The 21,056-nt window shown below is 50.0% G+C and overlaps 1 protein-coding gene across 1 annotated transcript; it reads left to right on the plus strand.

Annotated features, from left to right (window-relative positions):
* Positions 1 to 1,268: 1,268 nt before the first annotated feature.
* Serpina12 (serpin family A member 12) lies at positions 1,269 to 17,432 on the plus strand. The gene is made up of 5 exons (XM_027950909.2): positions 1,269 to 1,337; positions 8,825 to 9,475; positions 11,252 to 11,522; positions 15,702 to 15,849; positions 17,241 to 17,432. Exons 2-5 carry the CDS (start codon positions 8,842 to 8,844, stop codon positions 17,430 to 17,432), a joined length of 1,245 nt encoding a protein of 414 aa, XP_027806710.2. The 5' UTR covers positions 1,269 to 1,337; positions 8,825 to 8,841.
* The last annotated feature ends 3,624 nt before the right edge of the window (positions 17,433 to 21,056 follow it).

A 21,056-nucleotide genomic window follows, 5' to 3' on the forward strand; every position in this document is an offset into this window, starting at 1 on the left:
GGCCACGCCCCCACCTGCTGTACAAGAACAGGGCACGCTTGCTCCACCCCGCCCCGTCAGCCCTTTTAATTTCAGCTATTTTCCTAGGTGTGTCATGGTATCTTGTTGTGGTTTTATTTTGCATGTTCCTGATGACTGACGACGTCAAGCACCTTTTCACGGTCACTGGGATCCCTTCTTTTGTGAAGGAGCTATTCAAATCTTTGCCTATTTTTAACATTGTCTTTTTCTTATTGATCTAAAATCAGGCCTGAGTCCTTTATCACAAGGTGTAAGTACCATCCGCAGTCTCTGACTTACCTTTGACCTCTCTTAGTTTCTTTTCTTTCCTTTCTTTTTCCCACTGGGGACTGAATCCAGGGGTGCTGTACCACTGAGCTACATGCCCAGTCCTTTTGATTTTTTAAATTTTGAGACAGGGTCTTGCTAAGTCGCTGAGACTAACCTCAAACTTGCAATCCTCCTGCCTCAACCTCCCAAGTAGCTGGGATTATAAGTGTGTGCCTGGCTCTTGGGGGCACTCTGATGAAGAAAATTCTTAATAAAGTTCAACTGATACATTTTTTTTTATGGTTAGTACTTCTTTTGTGCTATTTAGGAAGTTTTTGCCCATATCAAGGTCAAGAAAATAGTCTACTATATTTTCTCCTAGAAGTTGACTGTTTTGATAATCTTGGGGCTTTCGGTAAAAAAAAAAAAAACAAACAAACAAAAAAAACGATGAATGTCATTGGTTTTGCATGGGCCAATCCAAGGCCATTCACACTCAGGCTTGTACTTTCTTACATTGATTTCTATATAGAGAGTGAAAAGGTCACGGTGAGTTCCCCCCAGTGGACATCCAGGGGTTCCAGCACTGTTCGTTGAGAGGACCAGCCTCTCCCCGCTGAGCTGCAGTGGTGCTGTGGCCAGCATGAGGGGGCTCCTCCGGGGTGGTCTGTCCTGGATTCTCAGAGTGTTCCCTGGTCCACTCCCGCCAGCACCTCATGGTCTCCATCACCACGGCTCTCCAGCCTGTCTTGCTACCTGGAGGGGGGAGAAGCTCAGTGCTTTAAAGATGTACTGGGTGGTTCCATAAGCATCTGTGGGACTTCCTTGCTTTAGAGCAGAGATTCCCAACTCTGATGTTCACCAGAATCCTCCAGAGAAGCTCATTAGAGCTCCCTCACCAGGTTTCAGCAGGCACCATTCTCTGGCTTCCTCTGGGCTGCGGTTCTCGGACTCGCTGGTCTGTGCAGCGAGGAGTTCTGCGGGTCAGAACCGAGGGCGAGAGCTCCCTCAGCAGAGCCGCATCTACGAAGGCTTCCCAGGTGAGATCAGCGGTTTTCTTTTACCAGGTACGGCTTATATCCTGTTCTCCTGTGTTCCACCAGATCCAGGCTCTCGGAGCCAATCTGGGGCATATGAACATGTCCCTAGTTTACGCATAGGTTCTGTACCTGGGAGAAACGAGGAGGAAGGGTGAGACTGAAGATTCCTAGCTCTCCTCTCACCCCACACAAGGCAGTGATGTAAGAGAAACATCAGGCCCCTCCTGGGCCTCAGGCCAGTGTCTCTGATCCACAATTTATAGCAGAACCCCAGGCTGGACAGTCACCTGCACCCTCCTAGCCCCCACAGACACCAGGCCCACACCCATGGGGCTCTGATCTTCCCATCTACAGGTATTGGCCTCAAGTCTAGGCCAAGGTCCCCTGATGGGCCCTGGGAGGGGGCTGGGCCTCCCATGGCCATCTCTCCACCCCTCCCATCCTGCAAAGCTCCTCTGCCTGCCTGGGTGGGCAGCTCCTCACCAAGACTTAGCTCCTGTGTGGCCTGCAGTCCACCTGGGGCTGCCCTCTGCCTGCAGCCTACTGGCCTTTGAGCATTGTCTGGATTCAGCCATCCTCAGTGCCACCTGTGTCACCCAGTGGCATCCTTGCCTGGGACAGCCGCTGCATGCCTCCTGTAGGAGTTGTCCTGGAGCTGTGAGAGGGTTTGAGACAGGCTGGCGGGCGGGGACCACAGGACTCACACAGGCCTCACCCTGTCATTAGCAGGCAGGACTCTTCCTCCCAAGCCAAGAGTGCAGCCCAGATTCTGGGTCAGCATCCACCTGGCTGTCCCTTGTCCTCTACCTTGGCAGCCTCTGCCGCGATGGGACCACCTGCCCTGGCTTCAGCCCATCCTTCCACCTGGGGCCCATCCGCAGCCTGGGCACTGAGGTTGCTCAGCTAGTCTGGTCACATGTGACCCCTACACACTGTGACAGGCGAGCCTTGCTCCCTGAGTGAGGAAGGGGTGCTCAGGGGCCTCCAGTCTCTCTCAGATCCTGGGGGCTCTGGAGCCCCTCATGCACACAACCTCTTTGGTCTGGATCACAGGTTCTTCGGTTCAAAGCTGAACCAGGTATGGCCTGAGCCAGGGCCACCTCCTTCCAAGAAGTCCTCACTGGATCACCTTTTCTATATGGCTTTTGGGGTGAGAGTTAGGTGTTGGCTAAAAGCAGCATTCCAAAGAGAGGAAAACCACGCGTACACCTCTTCTGGGGCCTCGTGGTGCTGGGTCCTGAGACAGCTCCGGGACAGGAGAACCTGAGTGGTTTCTCTGCTCACTGGAGTTCATTATGAAAACAACTGAAAATCGGCCCACGGAGGCACTGTGATTCCACCGCAGGATCAGTGGGCCTGGGAGGTTCTAGCACCGTCCACATGTGCCTCTGTAGGCGATACAACTAAACATAAGAATTTCATTTCATTTTAAATGCTTGAAAATTAGCTCTATGTAGTACCTGCTCCTTAAGGACAAGTTGGAAAATGCAGAGAAGCCAGGGAAGGAAACAAAACCCAACCGTGGCCTCATCACTTCAGCACAACAAAAAACACAATAGGCAGAGACTTCCTGGATTTCTGGAATGATCACTAGCATTGATGCACTTGGATTCCTGTTGCCCCTGAGGGAAACCATGCCCCTAACCCTCTGTTCGTTGCTCCTCAGTCTTCTTCCCAGAACGACTCCCCATGAGCTACAGTGACAGAGCTGAGAGTTTGAAGCCCAAGAGAAATCACACAAGCAGCAACAAGGGATGAGGGAGAAGGACCCCCAGGTGTCACACTTCCCTGGATGACAAAGGTGATCTGGGGGTTGTAGAGTCATTGTCAGGACGACAGCCTGCTCCACCTGTAGAATACTCCAGTCTCCAGACCCAGACGGCGGTTGGGAAACAGAGTGGTTGCAAAAGACCTGAATGGACTCCTTCAGAAAGCCCCAGCCCAGTGGGCGTGGTCGCAGCCTCCTGTGCTAGGAGAAGCCCCCGGGGAAGTGGTGTGGCCATTGCTCCTGGAACCCCACCACCTGCCCACTCAGGCCAGCTAATTCTATTGGCCTGCACTTGATCTTTCCAGGAGGCCATGGAAGTATAAATAATAAAGCAAGAAGGGCAGATCCATTTGGCCAGCCCAGCAGATTCCTCCTGGAGGCTGTGAGTATGAAACCTTCCCTGTGGAAAAAGCCAGGGATTCCTGTGTATTCCTCAGGAAGTTGGCTCAGATTGAGGGGATGGATGGTACTGTCCAAGGAGGGTGTCTTGAAGAAAATTCTAGGGGAGTTCCCACAGTTGGGGAACTCCCCTGGGGGAGTTTGCAGGGCAGCCTCCATGGAGGCCCAGATGCATTCCCATGGGCTTCTAGGGACAGCCTGAGGGGTGTGAGGACGGAGGTGGTCTTGAGAGGTGAGGCGGCCCTTCCAACTGGAGTCCACCTCTGACCTCTGGCTCTGGCCATGGTCAGCCTTGTACGTGAGCTGTCTGTGTACCTTCAGCTCTTCCCAGGACACAGGCTGTATCCATCAACCCACCAGATCATGGAAAGTGAGGCTAAGCTGCCTGTTTAGAGTGTTTTTGAGGAATTGCCTCCACTAACTGGATTCCATGCTGACCCGCGGCTGCAACACACTGTGACGCTAGTCTCTGTTCACGCTGGGCCTGGGCTGCCCCTTTATAGCACAAGTGGGCCTGAAGTTAATGGCCACTCAGACTTTTCAGCCCCTGTATTCCCTCATTCTAGAATGAAGTCACTGCAGGGGAGGAGGACCAGCCAGGCAAAGAGGTGGAAAGTTCTTGAGGGTTTGGAGGAGTCTGTGGGGCTGGTCTGGGCTTCTCTTCTCAGGTGTGAGAGCTCCCTGTTTGCTTATTCTGCAGCATCTATGTGGGCCATTCCTTGGGCATTGTCACAGGGTCCCACTACCTGGCTCCAGTGACAGCACATAAAGTATTTCCTAAAAAGACAGAAATCCTCGGGGCAAATTAATAAGTGGGGAGGCTCTATCCTGTGTTTCCCAGGAAGGAATATAAAAGATATGGCGATGGTCAGTAGAATTCTTTTATGGGGCTTCTCCCACTTCCCACAGAGGGAAGAGGAGGGACCGTAGCACTACTTAGCTCTAAACTTGCTTTGAAAAATAATTATTTAATCTCTAAAATGTGTAGAACAATTTTCATCTTAAAACAATTTCAATCTTTTAAAATGGGTAGACCACAGACCATACCTGGGATGTCTCTTCAAGTTCAGGGCTTGGGTTCAGTCTTATTTTGAGAGGCCAAGGCACACCTCTAGGAAAGTCCCTTCACTTCTTTGAGCCCCAGGGAGGACAATGAGTGTACCCAAGTTCTACGCACTTTATCAGGGACTCCAGAAAGAGTCTGAGATAAGCTGGGGTCTCGGAGGGCTTGGGGTTCCTTCCTCGGTGTAGGAAGGAATGACTGACGTGTCCAAGGGAACATTCTGGTTGCTTGATGCTCGCTCTGTTGGGCTGAAGACTTTGGGGATGGGAACTTGTCTGAGCTTTCTATACATTGTCCCATTGGCTTGAGGAAGGATGTCACACAACTTTTCCTGGCCAGCCAGCTTCATCACAGAGGAGAGAGGTAGGAGACTAGACATTAGCAAGGGTCGGGGGAGGCAGGGGAGGCCTTTCCCCTGAAGTGAGGGGTCCCACCTCTGTGCATGAGCAGACCTTAGCAGCCAATATATCCCCTGGTGGCTCCCCAATCTTGTTTCCCCAACCTGCTGGCGATAAATGAGGAAGCACTTTGTAAAATCACAAATCTCACCAGTGACCCCTCTGTAGCCACACCCAGGGATCCAGCCAATCTCAGATCAAAAATATTTGGGGCAAGTCTGAAATGTTCAGATTTTTTTTTTCTTGCCTATTCCCTAATCGATAGAGTATGACAACTACTTATGTAACATGTCACATTAGGCATTATCAGAAATGTAGAGGTGATTTAAAGGGAGGGTGCATGTAGGCTACGTGGAAAAACTGTGCTGTTTTATGGAAGGACTTAAACATCCAAGGATTTTGGGGTCCTTGGGGGATCCTGAAACTCACCCCCCCATGGACACCGAGGGATGGATTATTAAGCCCACTATCATACCTCATTTAGAGGGGAATTTAGAGGGGCAGAGGGAAGTAGGGGTGGTGTCCCTATCCCTCCTATGGGGACCCCTTTCTGCAGGGTGGGGATTTGCAGCACCTGTGCTGCCAGAGCAGATGGCTTCTCACTTGGGTGGGGTCTGTCTTGTGGGTCAGTGAGACACTGTTTCATCTAGTCACAGAAGAAGGAAATTATTTTTCTAAATGAAAAGGGAACATGGGGTAGAATAGTCAGGGAATGGAGACACTTACTTTAGTAGCCCTCTGTGCCCCTTGGTGTCCCACAGGGTTCTGTTTCTATCTTGTTCTTTTTCCTCTTGATTTTATTTAGTTCAGGTGACAACCAAACACACACACACACACACACACACACACACACACACACACATTCCAAATTAAAACCCAACCAAGAATTGCTCAACGTAGGAGAGTAACCTATCAATTCATTGGGTAATAACCAGTTGCTCAGCTATTTTAATTGATGGAACAAAAAATTGAGCCTGCTCAGGCATCTGGCAAATGTGGGTCACTTTAGCATCTGTGATGACATGGAAAGGCCCACAGTGGGACTAGTGTGGGCTGGTGGGGAGCAAGGCCAGGCCCTTCACACTTGGGGGTTGCTGGAAGGGATGCCCAGAGACCGCTAGGATACAGGCTTGTAGAGGTAAGGGAGGCTGAGACCCAGCCAGCAAGTGCACTGCGTCCCCTGGGGTAGGGCAACTAGCTGAGCAGCAGCGTCTAGTGGGAAGAGGCCAAACTCCACAGTACCCTCAAGTTAATAGGCAAAGATACTTACAGACAACCTAGAGGGTAAAGAGATTTGCCTGGTGCCCCAATGTGTATGTGGGAGAAGACCAATGCCTGGACTTTAATTCTCGGATCAGTTCTCACTTCTGAAACTGTAGTAGGTACAACTTGATGGGGGTCAGCACGGAAGTTCCACTGCACAGCCAGTCAGCTCATGTCATGCCGAGCCTTTCTGCCTGCCCCATCCTGCCTTACACGCCCAGCTCCTACCCTGTTGCTGCCAGGCTTTGCCCCTCAGGTGGCTGGCAACCCTCCTTCCAGCTACTGAGTGACATGTCCAAGCCTCTCTACTCCTAGGCATTGGGAAACAGCACACGGCATGGCTGGCAATCCACTGGGAATAAACAGAAATTTCTATTTTTAATCCAGGCAGCCTTTGGAAAACACAGTTCAGCCCCGGGAACTCCTGAGATTGGCTCCTTTCCATTATCTATTTTCTTTTGTTTATCTGAAGCATAATTAAGGATTCTACCCATTTCTCACCTACAATCTATTTTCAGATCACCCATGGAGTCTGGGCTCATCACCAATTATTTTTAATTTTTACCAAAACATCGTCCTGGAGAGTGGAAGGTGCTTAGAGAACTCCTGGGCTCAGGAGATTCTTTCCAGAATGCCACAAACTCCAGAGGACGTTAGGCCAGAGCATGGAGCCCCCACTTGATGGTTCTGGCATTGAAATATATGCGCATAATACTTGTCAAGATGCTTCTGGCTTCAGGACCTTGACCACGTAACTCAACCTCACTGCCAGCGTGCAGGGAGGGTGGGTGCTGGCCCCAGTTTCTCTGCAAAGCCCTGCCATGCGTCCTCTTTGTGCTCTGGCTTGTTTTCCCTTCCCCCTGGGGCAGTGTAGAGTCCCCTCCCTAGATGCCACAGTCTGCAGCCCAGAACATCCAGGGACGACTGAGGGCGCACTCCCAGCAAACCACTAAACAATTCTAAAGCTCACCCTCATTGGACCACTCGAGTCACATGCCCCTCCCTGAACTTGCCCTCATTGGATTAGGCCGATCGCCTGGACCAATCAGTAGCAGGATAAGGAGATTGCCCTCCACCAATCAGGTCCTGCCTTGGAGCTAAAAGTAGAGGCACCTGGGCGGCCTGAAGGAGGAGTTGATAGTGGTTAATGTCCCAGGAAATTATATATGCCATGTCCTGCACCCTGGGGACTGATCACAGTCACCAGCTGTCTGATGCACTCCAAAAGGGAGCTCTCCAGAATCCTGACCCGAGGATTGGAGCAGAGCTGGATGTTACCAGGTCTGCATCCTGGGTCTACTCCTTCTCTTTCTGGTCCTGGTCCCCTCACTTCCTGCAGCCTCCTCCTAAGACAGCTGTCAATCCCTGACATGCACCTGCTTCCAGGGAAACCAGTCTGAAGCAACCAGGGACAGCTTCCCTGCTGAGGAGCTCATCCTTTCCTGGGGATTACAGACTCCTGGAGATGTCAGTTAGGGTTACACAGTAAGTGATGTAACAGAGGACCCAGCAAAGAGATCTGCCTTCGCTTTCCATGTAAATTAGTAAAAGCCAATGGAAGCAGTGTACTCGACCAGAAAAATCAACACACGTTGTAGACATCAGGCTTTGGTGGCTCTCCGTAGCCTTAGGAGAGAGATAGATGGAAGGAAAACATCCAACAAAATTCTTGTCCCCAGAAAGCTCACAGTGCCATTGGGAGGTATCAGAGCTGAGAGGCTTTTGATGAGAGAGCCCTCCTGCAGCCAGGAAGATGTGGCTTTTCCTCTCCATGCCACCACCCCTTCCCTTCCTTGGGAGGAGGTTTACTGGAGGCAGAGTTCTTTCTCCTGTAGAGGATGTCCATCACCTAGAGGTCACGTGATCTTACACAAAGAGCACCAATTCTGCAAATTAGTCACACTCCTTTTGGTTATAAGGAAAAAAAAAAGTCCAACTCAAATCATCCAACCCTAAAATCAAAATCCATTGGCTCTTATAACTTAGAAAAATGAAGGTGGGTGGGCATCCGGTAAAGGTTGATCCAAGGACTCCAAAGATGTCATGATGTGCCACTGTCTATTTCTCTTTCCATCTCTCCCTGTCTTCTCTCCATGTAGAAGTCAGGACCACATTCAGTTTTGGGGGCTTTATCATTAAGCCAATCACCCCATAATTAAGAGAACTTTGCATTCTCCAGGAAAGACACCTATTAATCTGATTTCTTAATCAGTGTGACATAAAGGATGAATTTTGATGGCGTGTTCTGGGTCCCATGCCCACACTGTGAGGCATTCTTATGATGAGGTGGAGAGTAGATGTTCCTCAAAGGAATGGATTCGCTGCCACCATAAGATGGGGAGGGAAGTGAACAAGAGCTATCACTCTTGAGGGGCCCAGGACCAGGAAGACAAGGGACAGAGCAAGGGTGCAGTGCCAGGGAACACCCAGGTCTCTCACTTATAAAATGGAGATATAGGGAGGCTATAAATGTCATCCTGGATGTCAAAGCACTCAGCAGCCTCTACACACAGCCCCTGTTAGGCACTGCGTTTCTTCTTCCACCTGGTCTTCCACGTGGATAAGGTGGGACAGTGGATCTCCTTTGATTTTCTCTGCTAACCCGAGATCTACTACTCAACAGGACAATCCCCAAGGACAATGAACCTCCCACTGGGCCTGGCCCTGTTTCTGGCTGGCCTCCTCGCCACAGAAGGGCTTCTCTTGCCCAATGTCTCTCGACTCAGCTATGGAGAGCTGAGCCAGACCCAAGGGTTGAGAGCAAAGAGGATAGCCCATGAGCTGGCAAAGCGTAACATGGAGTTTGGCTTCAAGCTGCTCAAGAAGCTGGCCTCCAGAGGCTCCAGGCAGAACATCTTCTTCTCCCCACTGAGCATCTCCACTGCCTTCTCCATGCTGTCCCTGGGCGCCCAGGACTCCACCCTGGAAGAGATTAAGCAGGGTTTCAGCTTCAGGGAGATGCCCGCCAGAGACCTTCACCAAGGGTTCTATTACCTCATCCGCAAGCTGAACCAGGAGAAGCAGGGCACCAAGCTGGCGGTCGGAAACGTTCTGTTCCTGGATCAGACGCTGAAGCTACAACGGAACTTCCTGAGAGAGACCAAGAATATGTATGAAGCAGAAACCGTGCCCACCAACTTCCAGGACTTGGAATATACTCAGAAGCAGATCAACAACTATGTCAGTCAGAAAACCCAGGGGTTGATCAACAACCTGATCAGGAGTATAGACCCTGGCACTGTGCTGATTCTGGCAAACTTCATTTACTTTCAAGGTAAGGTTTGAGACATGCTGGTGTGGAGAGGAGGGGATGGCCAAGAGGCATGGATTAAAAACCTGGGTTGGCCTCTTGCTTGCTCTTGACCTTGAATTTCTACGTAATGAATATCTCACTTCATAGAATGAGGATATTGATAGATACCATATAGGGCTTTTTAAAGACGCAGTTAGATAAGTTTCAGTGGTATAGTGAATATCGAGTGGATGCTAGTCATCATAAACATTGTAGTCATTTTCTTTGTCTTTAAATTGAATACCATTTACATATAACCCATCTGGTTGTGTTTGGGAATCGAGGTGAAAATGTTTGTGAAAAGTGCTTCATGAAGTCTAAATTGTTCTCTATATGTCCATTTTCATTATCACTGATTATCCTAACATGACACTAGTTGATGTGGTTGGAGTGACATTCTCATCTTCATTTCTTAGATGAGGAAAAAAAATGAAAATCAGGGACAGATTAATTACTCATCCATGTTTCAGAGCCAGTCAGTGACAGTCAGGATTGGAACCCCTCTCTCTTGGCCTTGGGCTGGGTATTTTTCCACTACACCAAGTATTCGCCCAGGATGGTGATTGTGTTTTGGTGGTGGAGATGATGAGTTTGGGGGGTACCTTATTCTCCTCATCAGATTGCCTAACTTCCCCGTGTCTAAGAGAAAACCTGAAATAGACCTTCGTTCCCCCCTCTGCACACGACCACTCACATACCATGTGCACACGCAGAGGTTGGCCAAAATAGGTGAAAATCACAGAGGCCAACACCCCTCAGTTTAGACAAGATCTCTACAGGGCTGTCAATACCATGGTTCAGTTCTCCAAAATTTCACAAGGAAATTGATGGTTACTGAGGGGGGAAAATCCAAAATCACAGTCTGTCCAAGCCAGAGGGAAAGAAAAATGAATTTGGGATTTCTCAAAGGGCTTATATCCCCTACATCACCTCAGGAACAACAGTGACACCAATAATGCTGATGGTGACCACCATCCACTCAATGATCACTATATCCAGCTATTGAGCTTGGCTGCTTTATCCCACCAAATCTCCAAGTGAACCTATGAGGTATCTGTCAATATCCTTATTCTTCAAATTAAGGACACTGAAGCCCAGGGAGATTGAGACACTGATCAAGGTTATGCTTTTAGAGCAGTGAGGCCAGGATTTGAACCCAGGGATTGGCTCCCAGGGACCTATTCTGAGATCTGTGAGGGTAGCAGGTTAGAAAAGACACAGATCTGAGTTTACGTGTGATGGGGTCAAAGCATCCTCAGGATCAAGAAAGAGAGATCAAACACCCAGAATTGAGCGTTCATTCCTCTTCAGCCAGCTCCCAAGGGCAGCGTGTCCCATTAGTTTTCTTGGCCCCAGGTGAGAGTGGCTTTTTCAGGGATGACTTGAAATAGAGCCAGGCATCTTCATTCAAGTCACTCCCAAAGAGCCCCACTAATTCAATCCAGTCCCCAACATTGGGACATGATCTCCAGGCTTTCTCAGCCTCAGGAGAACCTTTGCTCAGGACAGTTTACTGCTCTCATCACCTCCTCATCCCTAATCCTCATTTCTTTGAGAACATGTCACCGGACCTGAGTCCATCTCACAGGAAGTATCCGGGGCACAGGAAGAGGGCAGCCTCCTGGAGTTCTTCCCTGGTGCCCTAGAATACCCAGACCTCTTTCTCTGAATCTTCGTGGACAGAGGCTGGTGATTATTTGGATCTGGACGCCTCCTTTCTCTCTGGACACTCATCTCACTTTGCCTTTCAATCCTAAGCCAGGTGGCAACATAGATTTGATCCAAAAGAAACTAAAGAGGAAAATTTCTTTGTGGACAAAAGCAAAACAGTGAAGGTGCCCATGATGTTCCACGGAGGCATGTATGACGTGGGCTATGACGACCAGCTGTCCTGCACGCTCCTGGAGATCCCCTACTGTGGGAACATCACGGCCACCTTCGTTCTTCCCGAGGAGGGCAAAATGAAGCAATTGGAGGAGGGCTTGCAGGCGAATATTTTTGGCAGATGGAAAAGATTAATGTCAAAAAGGTAAAGAGGGAGCCTGGTGTAAGGAGTGTCTTGCTCCCCCCCCCCCACTCTTTATTTCTTTCATCCCGAATTTATGAAGCTCTTACCACACAGCCAAGCCCTCTTCTGGCCTCTTTGAGACACTTCTATTAGGGTAGGAGGTAGACTGGAGAAGTGTAAGAACATAAAAACACTTGACCTTGGAGAGGCAGTAAAACTGGGAGTGTGGTAGAGGTCAGGGAGGGCTTCCCAGGGGAGGTGAAATTTGAGCTAAGACTTTAAGGCTGTGTGTGGAAGGGAGAGAAGCAATGGATGTCTTTACTGAGCCTCTGCTATGATGATTGTGGGACCTGGGCACCAGGAGGAGGCACCAAGAGAGAAAGAGACGATGCTAGGGTGGACTGGGCATCCATGGGGCAAGGCGCCCTTAAGGAACTGCAGAACACAGCTTTGCTATCTAGTTACCTGAAAGCTCCTGACAGGGAAATTCTGGCTCCAGATGCTTCTGATCACGCCAGTGTTGGGGGAGGTGGAGCTGAGTGGCAGGTCACCCCAGGAGGGCTCTGCCACCCCTGCCTTTCCTCCCTGCTGTGGGAGCTGGAGAAAAAATAGGGGTTTGGGTGAGGCTTGGGTTCTCTTCTGTGATTTGGCCTTAGCAGTGCCAGCCTTGTAGGACCTTCGAAGAGGCCATGCACCAATGTGACTTCTTTTCCCTTCCTTCTGATTGGTTGAAGAGGAGGGCTCTAAAACTCTCAGCAGATCCTTGGAACCCCAGGATTATTGAATGACAGGTGTCCTGCAGCGTGGTCTCCATCCTCAGGGGGAACCCCGCATGGCAGCTCACCCCCTGACATAAAATGCAGGCTTCTGTTAACACGGGGTGCCCCAAAGGGATGGGCAGCTTCCAGCCTGTGCCCCACAGAGTTGTAGAGTTCACAGGGGTGTCTTGGGGGCCTCTCTAGGGGCCTGAGAGGTGTGGAAAGTGAAAGGAGGTGAGATATGGGAAGAATGTCAGGCCCTTGGCCCTCAGTTCACCCGTACTTTCTGGCTTTGTGACAGAGACTGTGGTCCTATTGCCATCAGTGTTGAAAGCACAGTGGCTGGGTCCACTACAGTTTTGCTGATGCCCCAGAGCATCTCCAAGTTATTTGTGACAATTTCTCACAGGGCTGCCATTCTGGTGCTAGCACTGGGACTGCAAGTTCCCTCTCCCTGGCCCTCTGCAGCTTGTATACTGTGACCATTGAGCCACCCCTAACTGCACACAGAGGCTCCTGGAAACTGCTGCCATGTCTCTGCCTTCAGAATGAGGCCCACAGCCCTCCCTTTGATTCCTGCCCAGGTGTGGGAAAGATGTTTTGAGATTTCCTGCAGGTTGGCACCAGCCTTCTCAGAGGCCTGGGGACAGGGGAAACAAAGCTCCTCACAGGACAGGAATAACTTAAATAACTTCTCATGAAATCCATGTGCACCCTGCCCTCAGGGTCTCTTCCAGGGCCCCCCTCCATATCCTAGGACCTGGTCTGCCTCCCCCACCCCATGAGACTGTTCCCAGCATCCCCATGACTTGAGATGGGACCTCCCTGGCAGAAGGCCATGAGAGGAGGATCCCTTTCACCAGATACATCCTGCCTCCTAAGCTCTGTGGCCTGGAATGACCAGTGGCAATAATGCCCCCTCCTCCATAGGAAACCCCAGAGCTTCTTACCGGCTAGGGGACTTGCCTGAGGTCTCCAGGGGGGATTGCATGTCATCAGAACCCGACAGGCAGTGTTCCTACCTTCTGAACTCTTTCAGTCTGGCTGTCAGGTTGTCGGGTTATCTTAAAGTGCAGGCAGGAGCAGCCCAGACCTCTGGTTGTCCTCTACGGGAGCAGAGAGCAGGTGGGCTATTCCAGTGAGTTTTGTCTGAAGTCCCCTCCAGACTGGACAGCCTAAGAGTGGCCAAAGGGAAAAAAACCCACCCCTTTCTCCAAAAGAGAAGTAACCACATCAACAGATGCACAACTAAAATACACCCACAAATTACAGGTTGGAGTTTAGCCTACAAATCCTGCTGCTCTGACTCCCCAGAGCAAAAACTCAGTTTTTGTTTTCCCAGGGGAAACAAAGCTTCAACTTCACTAGGCACAGAGCTGCTGGGGCTTTGAATTTGCCCTTTTTACTTATAATAAAATTTGAGAGTCTCACCCCAGACTAAAAATCTCATTTTACCTTCCAGCATTGGTTCACGTTTTCTGGCTTCACTTGGAAGTCACTAAAGCTGATCTCCCCACTAGCACCTGGGATCCTGTGTCCTCTGACTGCTCAGTGATGTCGCCCTGGAAATTCTCTCCTTGCTTCTCTGCAGCAGCCAACGCTTCTGATCCCTACTGAGTTATCTCCATCAGAGGTCCAGATGCCATTAGTTTTTGGATCAGGGGCCCAGGGATGGCTCACAGCTCACAGAGTGGCTTCTGTGCAGGAAACGCAGAGCAGGTGTGAGGCGGGCCTGTCACCCTGGCGCTGGCCTGCAGGGAGCCCCAAATGCTGTTGTTTCCCTGTTAGGTATCACTCCACTCTGATCTCCCCTCTGCAGGTAAAAGCCTGAAGCTTTGCCTCGAGTCACTGTCCCCTTGAGTCACTGTCCCCATCTCCTATCCTTTCATCCTCACAGCGCCTTCTCATCATTACTCAGGGTGCCCATGTTGGGGGGTCCAGGGTCAGTTTGGGGCTCCTCCTTCCCCACTTGCCAAAAACGCCACAGCACTACCACAGCACTACCTCTGTCTCCCCTTGGGCTCCTCCCACGGCACAGCTCTGTCTCCCCTTGGGCTCCTCCCACGGCACCAGCTTTGTCTCCCATTGGCTCCTCCCACGGCACTACCTCTGTCTCCCCGTGGGCTCCTCCCACGGCACAGCTCTGTCTCCCCGTGGGCTCCTCCCACGGCACAGCTCTGTCTCCCCGTGGGCTCCTCCCACGGCACTACATCTGTCTCCCCGTGGGCTCCTCCCACGGCACAGCTCTGTCTCCCCGTGGGCTCCTCCCACGGCACCAGCTCTGTCTCCCGTGGGCTCCTCCCACGGCACCAGCTCTGTCTCCCGTGGGCTCCTCCCACGGCACCAGCTCTGCCTCCCCGTGGGCTCCTCCTCCTCCTCTCCTGTGCTGGACTCAGTGCCATGGCCTCCGGCCTCCGCCCATTCCTGTTGGGATTTTCCCCTCAGCGAGCAGCGCCCTGGGCTTCAGCACCATCCCGCCACCCCCAGGCCCAGGCTGCCAGATCTCTCACCTGAACTCCAGGGTCCTGACTCTGCCTGTTTCCCCAGCATCCCCCCACTTTCCGGGGGAGTCTAATAGGATCTTAGCCTGCCCTGTCTAGACTGCCATACTGAGCCCCGCTGCAGGGCCTTCCCAGGATGACCCGCCCAATTTAAAACCCGGGAGTCGTCCTCCATCTATGGCTTCCCCTGAGCCCTTCCATCAGCCTGTCAGGAATCTCGGCTGGCCCTGCTGTAAACTGACTCTGGAACCTGGCCTCTCGCCTCCACCACTGTGACCCCAACACCTGACTGCCATGGAGGGGGGTCACCCCGCATCACCTCCTCACTCACCCCCACCCCAATACCACGAGGGTGCTCTTAATGGAGTGGACGGAGGGTCCCTCTAAACCCTGAAGGGACCACGTCACTCCTCCAGTGGAAACTCTACTGGGTTTCCAGGTTCCCTTCAGCAAAAAGGCCCATTCGCCTGGGTCCCTGCCTCCTTCAAGATTTGCCCAGCATCCCTGAAATTTGGTTTATATTTCATTTTTTTCCTGTAGCACTTGCCGCCTCCCGCATTTGCGAATATGCCCTCAGTGCTTTTCGCTGTGTCCATTCCATGATCTGTTCTCCCTGCTGGAACACGGGTCAGGGGCAGGGATCTTTGCCTGTTCTGTTCACAGGTTCATCTCAAGCACCTAGAACAGCATCTGGTATTCAGCAGGCACTTAATAAGTATTTGCTGAATGATTGAATGAATGAATGAGTGGAAAGGTAGACTTGGGAGTCGTCTGGCCAGCTCTTGGTATTCCAGGTCCTAGGACTGAATGAGATTCCAGGGGGAGGGACAGAGGGCAGGCAGAGAAGAAGAGAGGACCTGGTCCTGTGTGCGATGACTGTCATCTTTCTTTTTGCCCAAGTAGGACTTTCCTGCTCACGCCTGTCACTTTTACCTCCCCAGGGTTGTCAATGTGTTCGTGCCCAGGCTCCACATCTCTGGTACCTATAACCTGAAGAACACTCTCTCCCAACTGGGCATCAGTAAAATCTTTGAGGAGAACGGTGACCTCACCCGAATCTCCCCCTACCGCAGCCTCAAAGTGAGCGAGGTAAGGCTGCCCTGCCGCTGCCCTCCAGCAGAGGGCGCGCCACACTGCCTGGCAGAGGCACCGCACAGGGGCCAGGCCAGGGAGGAAGCAGCCTTGCCACCTGCCACACCGGCCGGGCTGGAGTCTGGCTCTCCCCCGACCAGCTCTGTGGTCCAGGGAAACCCCTAAGGCCTCCTCAAGCCTTTGATTCCAGTCTTTAGCACTGGAACTGCCACTCTCTTGGTGCTATGTTGAAAGCTGATTCAATGCCACAAACTGATGAGGTCCTGGAATATTTACCAGGCCTAGAGCACGGGGCAGGTGGGGCACCAGATTTAGCAGGGGCAATAGGAGACACTCAGTTAAATTCGATATTCAGATAAATAATGGGGTTTTTTTAGCATAAAAATTATTGCATGAGACATATTTTTGGTTAAATGTATTCATGACATCTTGAATTCAAAATTGACTGAATGTCCTGTGTATTGTCCAGCAGACCTACTTTGGGGTGAAAAGGGCACGGCAAGGGGAAGGATTTGAGAGTGGGAGAAGAGTGTGGGGGATGGTCCATGGGAGGGAGGGGCGTGGCCAAAGGCAGCAGGTGAGGGCTGGTACCTGTGGGTGAAGGGGGCTCCAGCCACTGCCGGAGCAATATGGGTGACCAAGCTGAGCCGACCGTTTTGAATCCAAAGACAGATTCAGCTTTATCTTCCAGCTAGCAAAAAGAAAGAAACACGTAGCCGATAGAATTTTCTAGCTGTTAGTTTTTCTACTTTAGTTTGGAGAGTTCCCAAATGTTGAAGGCCGCCGGCTTCCCCTTCCCATGGGCCTTCACTGAGTTCCACGGCTCCTTTCTCTTCTCTAGTGAGGTATCCAGGCACCCCTGACGCTAGCAGAGGATACTGGCCAGTTTCCTGCAAGGAAAACTGTTGGAATTTTGTAGACAAGAAAGAAGTTTGTCAGTGTCTCACAAGGGACCATCCATTCTCCAGAACCTGTCACCTGGTCTTAGATGCTGAGGCCACTGGGGTAGATCTGGGGCTGAGACATCTCCAGAGGCTAATCTGGAATCTGGCTCCCTCTCAATCATCCATCAGGTTGAGCTAAGACTCCATAGACCCTTTCTGCCACCATCATGATTGAAGGTCCCCTGAAATTTATGGGAAGGGTAATTAGCCCCTTGTCTCCCTGTTATCACTGACCCCCCCACACACACATATACACCGTCTTCAGGCTGCATCTGTTTGTCAAATATCATTCCACAATGACAGCAGAAAAGCCGGGAACCTTGGCACATTACAGCTGTGCTGAGTAACTTTGGCTAAGTTGTCTCCCTCTCTGGTCTCTTGCTTCTGCCCATCATGGCCTCTGAGTGTCTTGGCAGGCACTGACCTTGCTTTTGATTCCCACAGGCTGTGCACAAGGCTGAGCTGAAGATGGACGAGAAGGGGACAGAAGGGGCCGCAGGCTCTGGAGCGCAGACACTGCCCATGGAGACTCCACAAAATGTCAAGTTGAACAGACCCTTCATGTTGATGGTCTATGAGAAACTCACACCTTCCATGATCTTCTTGGCAAAGATTGTTAACCCTTCTGGTAAATAAAGGGTCTTCCTGCTGCCTGCAGCACTCAACCATGGCCTGAGGCTGAACCTCCTTGGGCTGGAGGCCCCAGGCACATTCTAAGTCAGTCCCTATGGTCACTATGTCCCAAGGGTGCCCAGTGAGCGCCACTGTGGGCTTTTGGGACTCCTGTGCTCCATCACGTCCTGGAGATCCCTCCTCGCCCTCTCAGACTTGGGGACCCTGCACCACACTGCACCCACTTGCCAGTGTCCCCTCCCTGGCAGGCAAAGGGCCTTTGTTTTTCAATCAACAAACGATCCTCCCTATGCCAAGTCTGTGGGTTGAGGTGGGTATTTGGGGGAAGGTGTGAGCCACAGCAAGTGCCTAGGGGTTGGCATGAGAGTGACCCGAGTTCACATCCTGGATAAGCTGTCTTTGTGAAAGCCACACCCCCTCTGAGCTTCTCTTTCCCTTTTCTGAGAGAAGGATCATGACCTTCCCCTGTGGGGCTCTAAGAAGGACAGCACCCTGCGTCAGTTCCCCTTGGAGAGTCGTGAATGTGAGTCATTGTTATATCTGCTACACGACTGTACATCCAGAGCAGTCACGGGGGACCAGGCTTCCAGGTGGACAGCAAAACATCGGGAGTGGCCCAGCTCTTGGGCAGCATGAGGACAGTGACCCGGCGTAGCAGCCAGGACTCAGTGCAGCTTTGTCTGTCAGGTGTGCCAGTGTGTGTGTATGGGCCGGAAGGGGAGGAGCCCACCCTAACAGAGCAGCTCCTCCCAGAGTTTGTTCCAGCACCTGTGGAGCCAGAAAGCAGCTCTGTCCTGGGCACCCACGGGCCCTGGAGCCCAGGCCAGGACTCTATATGAGCTCTTCACGTCGTCACATTTCCCCTGACCCAGCCAAGGGTGGGTGTGAGAAGACACTAGAGGGCCACAAAAACCATCAGGGTTCATCTCAGGCATGTAACTGGGGACATAGTACTACCAGGAAAGTCATCTAGTGACCGGTGGCCTTGGTAGGTTACTTAACTGCTCTGAGCCTCAGTTTCTTCATTTGTTGGAAGAGAACCCACAATAGGGACCTCCCAAGGCTGAGGAGCTCTGAGAATCATGTGAGACTGCACTGAGAGTTCCTGGCACACAGTCGTTCTGTGGAGAGCAGTCATAGTCTTCAGCCAAACCTCCCTCGAGCCCCTAAGGTGACCCACTGTTTTCTAAAAGCTACCCTGCAGACATTTGCATCTGCCCAATCCATGGGAATCCCCTCCTCCTGCCTTACAAGCTCCCACTCATCCTTTAATTCTCTCTTCATGAACCTTCCTCCACCTTCCAAGCATCATCTCTCACCTCCATGTATGAGGATGCCTAGTGGCTCTGCATGTCCCTTCAACCTACCTAGGCTGCAGTCCATCCTGCAGCGAGCCAGGATTCATGGTCTGCGATCTCTGGGCTCGCTGCTGATACAAGCAGACTTGGTTCCTGTCTTCCTGGTGTTCATATCCAGTGGGAGAAACAGAAGCACTCAGAAATCTTTGGTGTGTGGTTACTTGACTGTGACTACAACTGTAAATTTGTGATCACAGTTCCAGAGAGCATAATAAAGGCTGATCTGGGCCCTTGAGAGAATGGGACAGCAGGATCTCATTACGTCTGGGGATTGAAGAAAGGCTTTCACAGGGATGTGACATTTGGAGAGAGTTCCAAATGCTGAGATCTCATGTGTTTTTATGCTGTACGATTAATTACAACTGCATATAGGTGTGTTTTCCAGGGTGATTAGTGGTATATAAAATACCAATTCATTTTTCAAATAGAAATTGTGCATAGTTTGACATATGAAAATCAATAGATGTGATTCACCACATAAATCATATCAAGGACAAAAATTGCATTATTATCTCAATAGATACAGAGAAAGCTTTCAACAAAATTCAGCATCCATTCATAATAAAAACACTGAAGAAACTAAGGATAGAAGGAACCTACCTCAATGTCATAAAGGTTATGGACCACAAACCTAAAGCCATAATCATAGAGTGAGTGAGGAAAAGCTGAAGTCATTTCCTCTAAAATCAAGAACCAGAAAGGATGTCCACTCTCACCACTCATATTTAATACAGCACTTGAAATTCTGGCCCGAGCAGCTCGGCAAGAGAAGAAATGACAGGAATACAAATAGGAAAGGAAGAAGCAAAGTTATCAATGCCGATGATATGATCCTATGCTTAGAAGGTCCAGAATGCTCCACCTGACTGCCAGAGCTGATACACAGTTTCAATAAAGCAGCAGAATACAAAATCTGCATATAAAAATCAACAGCTTTCTTAAACACCAATAAGGAATTCACTGGAAAAGAATCAGGAAAACAGTCCCACTCACAATAGTCTAAAAAGAAAATAACAACTCCAGTAATAAATCTAACTATGTAGGTGAAAGACTTCTACAATGAAAGTTAGAGCACCCTGAAGAAAGTTGAAGAAGACACTTAAAGATGGAAAGATTGCCCATGTTCATGGACAGGCAGAATTAATATTGTTAAAACGGCCATATTCCCCAAAGGAATATACATTGTATATTCAACACATTCCTTTCATTACACTGAATACACACATTCAATTCAATCCCATAAAAATACCAATGATGTTCTTCATAGAACTAGGGGAAAAAAAAGTCCTGATATTCATTTGGAAGAATAAAAGACCTGGAACAGCCTAAGCAATTCTAAGCCAAAAAAGCAAGGCTGGGGGATCATAATATCTGACTTCAAATTATACTACAGAGCTACAGTAATAAAACACACAGTGCTGGCACAGAAACAGACACAGTGGCACAAAAGAGAAGACACAGAGACAAACCCACACGTCTACAGTCATCTAATCCTTGTAAAAAGTGCCAAAAAACATACATTTGGAGTGTGTGTGGGGGGGGAACCACCCTTTTAAACAAACCATGCTGGGAAACTGGTTATTACCTAAGTACAAGAATGAGACTAGATCCTTGTCTCTCAAGTGCATGAAAGTCAACCCCAATGGATCAAAGATCTAGGAATTAGACAAGAAGCTTTGCAACTACTAGAGAAAACATGGGGTCGATACTCCAACATCTAAGTGTAGGCACAATTTCCTCAGTAGAATCCCCAAAGCTCAGGCAATCAACGAACAGGGTGGCATTGTATAAAGAGCTTCTACACAGTAAAGAAAATAATTGAGAATGTGAAGAAAGAACCTACAGAATAGGAGACAATCTATTCTAGCTATTGTTCTGACACAGTATTAGTATCCAGAATATATAAAGTACTCAAAAAACTTAACACCATCTCCCTAATCAATAAATGGGGAGTAAATTAAACAGATATGTTGTAAAAGAAGAAACACAAATGGCTAACAAATATCATTAATAATTAGGGAAATGCAAATCAAGAGGTCATCTTATTCCAATCAGAATGACAGCCATCAACAATACAAAGAATAATAAATGCTGGAGAGGATGTAGAGAAAAAGGAAGAGTTTCACATTGTTGCTGAAACTGTGAATTAGTACGACCACCATGGAAATCAGTATGGAGGTTCCTCAAAAAGCTAGAAATGGAACCACCATATGAACCAGCTACACTACTCCTTGTGTATTTAGAATACAGAATTAAAGTCAGCGTATTG

This window comes from Marmota flaviventris, chromosome 2 (genome assembly GCF_047511675.1).
Source record: "Marmota flaviventris isolate mMarFla1 chromosome 2, mMarFla1.hap1, whole genome shotgun sequence".
Classification (NCBI taxonomy): Eukaryota; Metazoa; Chordata; class Mammalia; order Rodentia; family Sciuridae; genus Marmota; species Marmota flaviventris.

Bases quoted from the DNA above. Each gene is read 5' to 3' on its own strand.
- Serpina12 (XM_027950909.2), top strand. From the start codon at position 8,842: ATGAACCTCCCACTGGGCCTGGCCCTGTTTCTGGCTGGCCTCCTCGCC. The intron at 9,476-11,251 runs GTAAGGTTTGAG...TTCAATCCTAAG, and splicing joins AAACTTCATTTACTTTCAAG to CCAGGTGGCAACATAGATTT. The intron at 11,523-15,701 runs GTAAAGAGGGAG...TTACCTCCCCAG, and splicing joins AAAAGATTAATGTCAAAAAG to GGTTGTCAATGTGTTCGTGC.